General features: G+C 47.0%; 1 protein-coding gene across 1 annotated transcript; it reads left to right on the top strand.

Annotated features, from left to right (window-relative positions):
• Positions 1 to 7,465: 7,465 nt before the first annotated feature.
• On the top strand, positions 7,466 to 11,150 carry BID (BH3 interacting domain death agonist). The gene is made up of 4 exons (XM_031060509.1): positions 7,466 to 7,661; positions 8,901 to 9,043; positions 9,843 to 10,046; positions 11,013 to 11,150. The coding sequence occupies exons 1-4, from the start codon at positions 7,466 to 7,468 to the stop codon at positions 11,022 to 11,024; spliced, it is 555 nt and encodes a 184-aa protein (XP_030916369.1). The 3' UTR covers positions 11,025 to 11,150.
• Positions 11,151 to 11,637: the final 487 nt, after the last annotated feature.

The following is an 11,637-nucleotide window of genomic DNA, read 5'->3' as shown; positions in this document are numbered from 1 at the left end:
TTAAGCTCAGCTGTGTCTGTAGGCTGGCTGCTGAAGAATGAAAATGTTGTCATGCTGCCTCTGTTAGTGATCCAATACAGAAACCACACTGATGGAAAGTTCCTGCCTACCTGGTTTTTAAAGAGCGTTGGTAATATGGCAGTGCTCCTTCTTACGCATTCATGTGCTGCGTGGGGCTGGTCACCAGAGGTTTTTGAGCCAAATGAGAAGGGTGATTGATGAGGGATTTGGGTGTTTTTCTTCCTAAGAAGTCAAAGTACTGTCCTGATAACTGGAAGATTGCTGCAATTCACGTCATTGTGAAAAGACAAAAGATCTTCAGAAACTTACATAAATTTCTATCAAAAAAACCTACTGAGAGCTTCTTTTTAGAGTTGTCTCTAATAAAGTTTTTCTTCCAAAGAAGAAGATAAACCCCCTTTAAACAAAGAGTGCAATGCATTTTTAAGCCAAAATAGACAGCTGAGAATGCTTGGTATCCAGACTGAGATGATAATTCTGTGCTAAAGCAGCATAAAGAAGCAAAAGTAAAAATGCTCATGATTCCTGAGTAATGGGGCATTCCTCCCAAAAGCCAAGCAAATAAACGGCAAGTGACTGGGGGAGGAGGTGTGTCCTGCTCTGGGCTACTGAGCTACTGCTATCTCCAAGAATGCACCTCATGGTTTGTCAGTTTACCACTTCCAAAACAAGCTCTTGATGTTGCATCCTCCCTCAGAGCCCAAAGGGTGGAAAATACCCTTGGTTTCGAAGCAGTGTTCCCTGTGGCAGGGGAAGTCCTGACACTCTCCAAGCCAGTGGCTTTGGTGTTAACCAGATGTACCAAACCATGCTTTAGTTTCACAGCTCTGTGAGTGTGTGTGCATCCACACATGGCCAGAGGGCCTTGTTGAGCCCATCCTTCAGCTGGCTTACACGTTGCAGTGTCTCTGTCCTCCCACCACACTGCTTCTCTTTCCAGAGCCTAGAAGCAAATTCTGCTTTAGGGATGAGGCAAAATCTTGGGGTGTTCTGAACACTGGTACAGGCTGGCAAATCCTTTGCAGGGTAAGGAGTGATGGGGACAGGTTTCCTGTGGTGATGATAACATCCTATTTACTCAGCACTGTTGGTTTGGCACACCAACAAGGTACCTTCCCTGGGCTGTTTAGTTCCTGTTGGCTTTATGGGCTAGAAGTGGAGCATTGCTTTTGGTGACTTTGGGCTCTGTGATGTGGTATTTGCTTACACTCTCCTGACCTGAAGTGCTGCAGACAACAGTAGCACAGCTCAGAATATCCTCAAGTAGGGAACTTCCTAAGTCTGTGGTGCTGTTTCTCTTTCTTTATTTTCCAGTAGTGACTGGATATTTAAAGTAGTTGTGCCTGTGGCAAGTTCTCATGAGGACAGTAGAATTGAGTGGTTATGGTTTGATATATGGATTTAAAATGTCAGGACATACCAAATGCTTGCTTTCTCTGCCTGTAAAATGATGGCCTGGCTCTGTAGCTCAGCAGTGAAATATCTGCCTACAGGACAGGGAAGTGCCACCAGGCCCTGGAAGGCAGAAATAGTCACTGTTTTACCTCTCTCAATAATGATGTCATCCTGTCTGCCACACCTGAAGTTCTTACCTTTCAGCTGCCACGCAGGGAAAGCAATCCTCAGATTGGAAGTTTTTGACTTTGCAGTGACTGATGCTTCATTGTGGTTTCTGCTCTGGAGATTTTAATTGCTCCTAACTCAAATGTGAGACAAACATCTTGACAGCTCACACAATAGGTCCATTGACCCATAGTCCAGACACTGTATTAAAGGAGTCAGTCTTTGCAGGCCTGTGCCTTCCCTGCTGAAAACAGTGTTTTCCTGACCAGACATGTCTGCTGGAGCTGAAATAGTAACTCCAGGCTGAGCTGTGAGGGGAGGTGAGGAATCTGAGGGGAAGTGATGCTAAGCAGAGGCACTGTTTGTGGGGTGGCTGCTTTTCTGAGCTGTCTTGAAGATGTAGTACAAGTGTGGAGATGAAAACTGATTTGTAGGGTGACTTAGCACTGCTGCAGGGATTTTGGGACCTGCTGCTGTTACGGCAGCCATGAGAGCTGTGGGGAGTTCCCCCAGCAGGTAACCATGGTGTTACACAGTGCATGAGGCTTTTCCTTTGGATTACCCCTCACTGCTTGATGTGGGAGAGAGGCATGGAGTGCCAATTGTCTTGCAGTCCCTGCTTCTCCCTCTTTTCCACCCTGCAAACTTGCAGTGCCATCTCTCCTTAAGACCTGGAGGGTTCTGGCCCTGCCTGCTCTTGCCTCTAGTGATGCCACCCCTCATTGCTGGGTTGCAGATGGGAAAAGCTCCTGTGGTGAGTTCCTTGTGAGATTTAAAGGATTGTGTAACTTGGGAATGAGAGGGAGAAACAGAAGATGGGACACCAGACCTGAAGGAGCTGTGTGGCTGGAGAGCAGTCAGTCCCATCCCTCAGGGCGGGCTCAGCCCCATCTAAGGAGCTCTGGAGGAAGCATCCACAGAGTTCAGTTGTGAAAAATCCCAGAATTCACTTGAGAAAACTGCTGTGTGTGGGTGGAATGAGGTCTTTCCTACTGCACTGACAGGCTGCTGGTGGATGTGCTTCTCCAACTGGAATTGTTTTCTTGCCATAAGCCTCTCCCACAGTCCTGCATCCCATGCAATGTTGAGTTGGAATGAACATGCCCTACTTTGTTTCTGTAGAACTGATTTAAGTGGTTAAAGTACCCCCTTCATTTTTTTGTCGAAGAAAGAGAGAAAGAACAGGTTGTAGTCTAAAAAGCTGGTTGTAGTCTTATGTGTTGAACACTTCAAGGCATTTAGTGATTTCTCAGAAGCAGCTCATTTCTCACAAAGAAATATGAGCTTCTTACAAAGTTCATTTGTCTAATGAGTGAATTGAAGTAAAAAATGAACAACGTATTAAAATTAGTTGATGTTTCAATTAAAATATCATATTCTGTAGAAATTCATTCCAGGATTTCAGCAGTCCTAAAGCAGCCTTAGCAAATGTTCTAGTTTGACTCTGAATCTGAGTGCAGATGGTGTTTGTACCCTTTATCAGTCTTTTCTCCTTCTCCAACTAAAGATTCTTTTTACCCAATATAAGGTAACCTCTCTCCCTCCACCATAAACAGTCTCAATCTGAGACTAAAACTAATAGGATTCCAAAGTCTTAACGATTAAAAAATTGGGGTGGTATCAGCATGATTACATTTGACTTTTTTGGGGGTTTTTTTGAGATCCCATTAAGGAATTTGACTTCTCGGCAGGAACTTCATGAGTCCTGAAGCCCTTTGCATTGATTTGCAAAGTAGTTATGCAAAACTTGAGGTTCCTGTAATTACTAGTTAACTAAAATAAAAAATAATTAGCCCTGTATTGTAGAAGTAGGAAGCCATTTTGGGGTGGAGAGAAATCCTTTTTCCTCTTCTCTGGTGTGTTTTTGACCACCCAAGCAGAACTTTCCTAGCTGAGGGCAGGTATTGCCTTCAGGGTCATTCACTGCATGGGTGGCCAATCTTTGGTTTAGGAAATTCAGTTTGTGAAGTTGTGTTCAGGCTCCCTTGTCTTCATTTTTTGCCATATTAGTACTTTGGAGTGTGGTGGAACTTTTCATTGTTCTATTTGTGTGTTTGTTTTATCTGTGCTCATGTGCAGGAGTAGACAAAATTGCTATTTGTAGCTATGGTGGGTGACTTTTTTAATGTCTCTATTTTTGTGGACTTGGCCTGAGGAGTGTCTGTATCTACACAGAGCTAATTTGATCCCTGGGGGAAGGGAAGAACCCACATGTGTTGTAGGTCTCTTCTCCCTGCACAGCCACTGACATCTGCAGGTGCAGCAGGCACCTGGCTGGGCTGGAGCAGTCTGTGCCTCTTCATTTAAAGCAGAGAGTGGGAAAATTGCATTGAAAAGGAATGTTATCTCTAAAATCAGAATATGTGCAAACCTTTACCTATCCTATAGAAATATTGCTTGTGTGGACAGCTCCTGAGTGGTTTGCACAAAGCCAAAGTCCTGCCACAGACTTGATTCTAAATCCCCACTTTCCTCTTAATCTCAGTGTTCTGAGTTCTCAAACCTGACTTAACATCTGTGTCTCTTCCAGCAAAGTCAAGCCCAGAAGAGGAGTCCCCCTGACCTGTTTCAGAGCCCTTTCAAATCCCAAAGAACAGGATAGAGGACTGTCCCCAGCCAGAACACTCCTTAGGGTAGAGGTGAGTAGCAGCAATAGGGATTTGAATGGAACAGAGGAAAATGCAAATCAGCAAGGGATAAGCCTGTGTTGTAGCTGTCAGTTGGACATAATTTCATTAAAAGAAGAGCTCATGGTGAAGAGGCTTCCTGTGGGCTGCTGTGTGTTTCGGGCATATTGCAGATTGTATTTTGGTCTTGGACTTCTGGGAGCCTTTGAGAAGTTGGGAGATTCATGGTCTCTTAAAATATGACTGTGGTTTGCTTCAGAGTTTGAATTTCTTTCTGCTTTCACTTCCCTCTTTTCTAACATGCTTAGTTATTTAAAACACAGATGTCAGGGATTGTTGTGAAATAGTCATTTATCACTAGCCCAGGTCTTTGATGGGTAGCAGGCTGTTTGTTTGGGTTCCTTAGTGCCTCCAGCCCATTTTTTGTTTAGAAGTGCTTGCATAACAACCAGGTTGTTGCCCTGGGTGAAGAAGGCTTGGTAGGGAGGGAGTGCCCACTTTCAGCCAGGCCCTGCTCATCAGGAGCTGAGCCAGAGTCTTGAGTGTGCAGCTGTGGGACTGTTGTGTCCAAGGCACCAAATGCAAGGTTCTGACCCACCCGTCAGCTGCTCCTGGCAGGATGAGGAGGGAGCACTGTGCTCCTACATCTCCCCTTTGTGAGGGAGAGAGGGAGGCTCCCCTGTGCCCTGTGTGCTCCCTCACTGGGTGCCTCTTCCTTTGGGCTCTGTCCTGCTCTCTCCCTTCCTCCTAGCTAGCCTCCCTGGAGGCTTTGCAGAGTTGCACTCATGTGACTGGAAGCCTCTGTTGGCACTTGATCCAACCTTTCCCATCATGGTGTTTGTTGGGAAGTAATGAAATGAGCTTGAGTATCCATGTGGATCTCTTGCATGGAGGGAGGGGAGAGGCACCCTCAATGCCCTGTGGATGTGCAGCAATGTCAGCTGGGTTTTTCATTTCAGAATATTCTGCTGTGCATGCAGACCTGTCAGCTCACCTGCTCCCAGGAGTTCCTCTCTGATCACCTTGCTCTTCATTGCAGCCTCTGGCTCCATGGAGGGTTGTTCCACCCTTACCCAACAGCAGCTCTTGGCTTTAAAGCCCTGTTTGTAGGTTGTGTGATTCCACTGTCTGGCACAGTCTATGGCAGGAAGGAGATTTGTGCCTCTCATTCACAGGGTCCCTCTCACTGAGACAGTTGTAGTTTTCCTCAGCCCTTTTTCATGGTGTGTGATGGGCAGCTCTCTCCAGAAATAGGGATATGCACCACTAAAAGGGACATTTACTATGAGACATGGCCAGAAACATAAGTACAGCTGCAAGATGTGAATTTATGGGAATTTTATTCTTTTCACACTTTTCTTTCTTACTCTTTCACAGGACGAGGATTTCTGGTCTGAAGCAGAGGGTGAAGGGAGCTGCTGTCCCTGAAGCCATTATGGAACAGGTTAGAGTCAAACATGTCTCAAGTCAGCTGTTCACAGTGTGCAGTGGTTCTCTGGTACACTTATCCTGAGATACTTTGAAGGGGATAAGTCTCTGTGTTGGCTGGTGTCCTTCTTGAATTTCCCAGAATTTCTGCAGTGTTCCTGGCACTGCTCTGAATACAAGGAAGTGGATGGAACCAGTTAGGTTGCAAGCTGCTTCTTGCAGCTCTTGGTGTGACACTTCCCCTTGGGACTGCAAGCTGGAGATGTAGCTGTGTAAGAGACTACAATGTTTATTAATAAAGCTACAGACTGCTAAAACTAATAAAGGAATGGGCACAGCCCTGTGATCAGTGCATTGCATTGCTTTTTGTGATGTTAAACACAATTATGATGCTGTTACTTAGCACACTTAAGTCTTACACATTGAACTGTAACTGAAATGTCTGTCATCCTCCCCCAGCCCAGTTGATATTGGGATACAGTTCTAACTTCCTACTCTGCCCTCCCACAAGCCTTTTGAACACAATATGATTGAAAAAAGTACCAGTGACAAACCCAATGAACAGCCCAGCAGGCTGTTGGATTGCCACCAGGGGACCTGCACTACTGTCTGTAAACATGCATGCTCAGATCATGGAAGGTGTGCCTTCTGTTCATCTCTGACTGATCATATCCTTTATTTTCCATTTGTTTCCATTTCTGAACCCTGCCGTTTGTTGACTTTGTTCCCCCTTTTGTTTGCCCAGTCAGATATGGTCATGTTGAGGCTTTGCAAGGTTCCACTCCCCAAAATTCCCTTTCAGTTACCAAGTTCATCCTGGTTGCATATTGTCAGCATAACAAACCATTCTTCTTTAACTAATTTTTTTCTCCTTAAATAAAATTAGGCCTAAGTATTTACTTACAGGCATACATCTGCATACCAGAGTAAAGATTTTCTTTCTTACTTTATTTCTGTGCTTATACCACATCCTACTCTCTTACCTGTTTATCTAAAAATTTTTGGAGAGTCTCCTGGTTTTCTGGAGGCCTTAGTTGGTTATGAGGCCTGGTATTCCAGTGGGTCCTCTTTCCCCCATCAGTCTGTCTGCCTCATGGACCTCCTCAACCTAATTAATTTGGGCACTCTGTGCTGCCTTGCTTGAAGGCTGCAGGTTGTGTGGTCATGAAGACAGCACGTGCCCATTTACTTGGGGTGAATGTGCCACTGGAGGTGGCACTGATCTGCCATCTCATGTCACTTCTCTTGTGAGCAGCTGCTTGGGTCTCTGTGAGGAGCTAAACAGGTTTTTTATGGAGCTGGTTGAGGTTCCTTTGAAGAGGGAGAAGAAATGTGAACCTTGGGGGTTTTTGCAGCCTTATGCTCTTATCTCTATTTCCCACCTTGTTACTGCTCTGCTCTGATTACATGGAAGTGGGGAGCTCCCGCCGTCTTTATGCACAGCAAGTAGAATGCCCAGTTCCCAAATATAGGGATGAAACCCTTCCAAACACAGGTGTGGATGGGTTTTGCTGAACTCACACCTGTCTCAAAAGAGGAACTCGTATTGGGGCTACTGCCATTGCCGCAGCTGGAAAGGTGAGGAGGAGGTGAGCTGGGTTTTCAACACCAGTTTGTAAGAGCAGAGCCTTCTGTTGTTCCCCATGGGACAGTCCTGTGTGGGTCCACATCCAGGAGTCAGTCTGCATTTGCTGAGGCCTTGTGCAGCCCCTGGCTGATGGGTGCCCAGAGGAGGCCACAGAGACGTGTCAGGGTTGGCAAACAGTGCATGCCTGGATGCTCTGAGTGGGACATTTTTTAGGTCTGGGCTTAACAGTGATCTCCTTATGTTTCAGATCAATGGACCTCTTCAGATGGAGCATGCATTGCTGTTCAGCTTCCTGGAGGTATCCTCTGACTGTAAGTTCAAAGACCAGCTGCATTCCCTGCAAAGCCAGCAGATCATGTTGTACCAAGGGAGCGATGATGACGAGCTGCAGACCGATGGCAATCGCAGTGGCCACTTCCGGAATGGTGACGTAGGTGAGCAAACTTTGCTCCATCCCACATGTCTCTCTGAACATGGTGGTTTTCTTTCCACATTTCCTATCTTTGTTTGTATTTATTGTCTGTTTCAGAGGAGTAATGTTTTCTCTATTGAGAAACTTCACTGTGTGGCTGTTGGTCGGGAATTTAACACTTAGTGCTTGGCACTTTCCATGGATTTCTAGAGCACCTGTCACTGGGTTTTGTCTGCAGCACATCAGACAAAGGCACAAAGCTGGTACTGGTGATAGCTGCCCTCAAGGAGTGTGATACTAAGCAGTTAAGTTAGGCCTCACCCTGCTCCTCAGGCAGTATCAATACTTGGGCTAGGATCTTGGAACAACTTGAGTTCTGGTACTGGGTGAATCCCTTTCTGCTCTACCAGTCTGGTGAAAACTGTTCCTCAAGTAGCTTCTGGTCCTGTTCCTGCTTTGCTAGCCATCTGCAGGGTGGCTGCTGCCCCTTGCCCAGGGTGTGTCAGCTGGCACATTGACCTCAGCTGAAGCAGGGTGAGGAGGAACTGCCACAGTAAATTTGCATAGGTCTCATGCCAAAAGCAGGTAGAACAAGGTCTAAGGTTCTCAGCTGAAAAAGGACAGATTCAGGCTAGATGTAAGGAAGATTTTTACAATGAGGACGGTAAAACACTGGCACAGGTTGCCCAAAGAGGCGATGGATGCCCCACCCCTGGAAACATTCAAGGTCAGTTTGGCTGGGGCTTCAAGCAGTCTAGTCTAGTTGAAGATGTCCTTGCTTATTGTAGGGGGTTTGGATAAGGTGGCCTTTCAAGGTCCCTTCCAACTCCAACTATTCTGTGAGTTGCTGTATTTTAGGTGGTGCTTAAGAGACAAGTCCTGACAAGTCACTTGAAGTCTAGAATAATTAGGTTGAAAAAGACCTTCAATGTGTTGCACAGCTTCTCAATTCCCCTTTCTGGGCAGGATGTTGGCAGTAACTGTCCTGTTCAAATTTTGGTTGGAGATGTTCTAACATGCCCTGCAGTGATTTTTTTGGGCAGGGTGAAGCTGCACTTCACCTAAACTACAGATACAAACCCCTGTTTGCCACAATTTCTTGTAAGCAACCTGGGTACACTTAAATTGTGCTTAGATCTGTCATGAATACACTCAGGGCTGGGAAGGAGGTTGCTAATGGATATTAGCAAAATGCTGTGACCTGTACTGAACCTGGTCTGACTACATCCTGTGAATTAAATTCTGCTCTTTGTGTTGGCAGGGTTGGCTCCAACAAATGACGAGGTTATCCGGATCATTGCTGCTCAGCTCGCCGAGATTGGAGACCAGTTGGATAAAGAAATCCAAGAAAGAGTAGTAAATGGCCTAGTGCAGCATTTTATGAATGAGAATCTGTCTAATGAGGTGAGTGAAAAGCAGCCTGATAAGCAGTTCTCCTTTTAAATATTCTGCATCCTTCCTGCTGTGACTTTGAAGGCATCTGAAAATTAATCCCAAACATTTACCTTTGAAGATTTGTTAGAGGTGATTCTGTGGCAGAAGTTAATGTGTAAATTGGTTCCTTGGGCTCATCTCCTTTCTGCAGATGATGAAATGGTGGTTGTGGAAAAGGACTGACTTTGGGGCATTTTGTCCTTCTTTTGATGGCCCATGGCTTATCTTGGAAAATGAACAGTCTGCTAAGGCTTAGTTTTGGTACTTAAGATCTTTGCACGTCGGTGCCAAGTCCTGTATATCTGCTGACCATCATATGGGTAAAAATTGAGCAGGTTAGTGACAGGGGCTTAACTTGTGCTTGTTGCTGAGCACTGAAGAGACAGCAAGTCATGAGACCCTTTTCTGATGCTCTGTGTTCATAGGCACAGTGTTGGGAGTAGCAGTGGGTTTAGGCCCCTTCCTAGATGCAGTTGGCCCAGCATCTAACATGCCTTGCTGCTGTGCAAGGGAAGCAGAGTGTGAGGTCTCTTGTGTTAAAAAGGAAAAGGAAGGCTATCCAAGGATTGGATCGACATCTGGATCAAGAGCCATAGATTTTTGGGGTGTTTTTTTACGTAACAGGCTGGCTGCCATGGCTGGGAGGAAGGGGAGCAGCATCCTGGGGTGTTGCAAGAAGCACATGAGTTATTTAGCACAGTCCTGGCAGTGCTGAGAGCCCTTGCTGCCACAGCTGTGACACTGAGATCCCTCTCTTCCTTCCACACAGGAGATAACCCGGCACATGTCCCGGGTAGTGAGAGAGCTCATACAAGCCATCCCCTCAGACATGGAACAGGAGAAGGCCATGTTGGTGCTAGCAATGGTGTTGACTAAGAAAATTGTGAATACAGTGCCTTTCCTTCTGCGCCGTGTCTTCGACACCACTGTGAACTACATGAACCGGCAGTTCCACAACTACATTGTTGATATGGTGAGTGCTGTCAAACAGCTCTGTTGGGAGTCACAGCCAGCCTTTTAGCTGTCCTGGGTTATTCCCTGAGGGGTGGCCTAGCTCTGGACTGCCTGTAGTGCTCTGGAGGTTGGGCCAGAAGGCAATGTCAGTCCCTGCAGAGCTCTGGAAACGAGTGTGCTTCAGGGGGTCATGTCACATCTGCTTGCTCCCCCTCTCAGAGCAGCCAGTGAACAGAGTGCATTTGTTCTGTCAGGCAGAGAGAGCTGTGACTGCTCCTCTCCTCCTGCAATCTCCTCAGGGAGCTCTACCAATAACATTCTGGTTAATGATTCTTTCATTCCCTCAGGGAAAGAAAGCCTGACCCTGAGCTCTACTGGCTGCATTTCCCCAGTGTCTTGACCCTGAGCTCTCTGCTCTTGTCTTCCTCAGCTCCCTCAAGCTTGAGAGAAGTGGAAGGGGAAAGGAATTGCTCTTGAGAATTAACACTAGCAATGAGCAGTAGTCAAATCGGTTCTTGTTCTCTGTTGGCACTTGGGCAGAGGCAGGGACACTCCTGCACTGCAGCCTTGCCAGGGACAGTGTTGGCAGGAACCTGCAGATGGGCCTGGCTCATGCTGTCACTTTGCCTCACCCTGGGCACGGTGTCACTGTGCCGTGTCCTTCAACCCTGCCCTTCCCTTCACTCACTTTGGCTCCAGCGTGCTGAGTTATGCCAGACATAAGTCACTTGTGTGAGACTGGCCCGTGCTGCTGCCCCAGCTGGCTGGCAGCACCGAGGGCAGGGAGAGGCCTGGAGCTGGCCCCGGCGCTGTCCCCCACTGTCCCCGTGGCCGCGTCCTGCTGCTGGCACGGGAAGGAAGCAGCACGGCAGGTGGCAGTGTTGGTGCACGGTGGAGCTGCCCTGGGCAGGCGCAGCGCAGGGCTTGGCGCGGGAGAAGAACCCTGCTGCTGTTCATAATGCCCCTTCTGTTTCTCTCCCTCCAGCTGGGTGAGTGAGCTCTCCAGGCCTGTGTAGAGCATGTGAATTAATGAAGACTGTCGCTGATGGATGAAGATTATGTTATTTTCCCTTAACTTTTGATATACAGCTGTGAAAAGGATGGCAGAGCTTCATAGATAGGCTTTTGTAGACTAGCACAGCAGTAATAGTAGTGTGAGCTGCCTGCCAGCTCTGCCAGTACCTGTAGGGAGTAGTGCCTGCCTCTTTCCTTTCACAGTATTTTTTAATTTAGCAGCAGCAGATTTTGTGCAGAGCCTGCCTTGTGCCTCCACAGGCCCAGTGGGCACAGGGCCTGTCCTCTGTGGTTTTTCTAAGCATCTGTAGTATTTTGCTTTAGTTATTCACTTCCCAGCCCTGCTCCTGCAGCTGAGCCGTGCTGAATGTTGTTCCCAGGAAGGCCTCAGGCTATGGAATGGGTGGTTCATCAGCGAGGGTGGGTGGGAATCAGGTTTATTTTGATGAGAAGCTGGAAGCAAGAGGGAACAGATCCCTGAGGGCTAGGGTGGGGTGTGCCCAGAGAAGGGTGACACCAGGATACTTCAGTATCAATCACCATCCTCCTCTGTTTCCTTGAAAAATAAAACTGACAGAAAAAAATGTAAAGAAAAG

Source organism: Geospiza fortis, unplaced genomic scaffold (assembly GCF_000277835.1).
Source record: "Geospiza fortis unplaced genomic scaffold, GeoFor_1.0 scaffold13, whole genome shotgun sequence".
Lineage (NCBI taxonomy): Eukaryota > Metazoa > Chordata > Aves > Passeriformes > Thraupidae > Geospiza > Geospiza fortis.
Note: the sequence above shows the minus strand (reverse complement) of the source record. Positions and strands in the feature narration are given on the sequence as shown.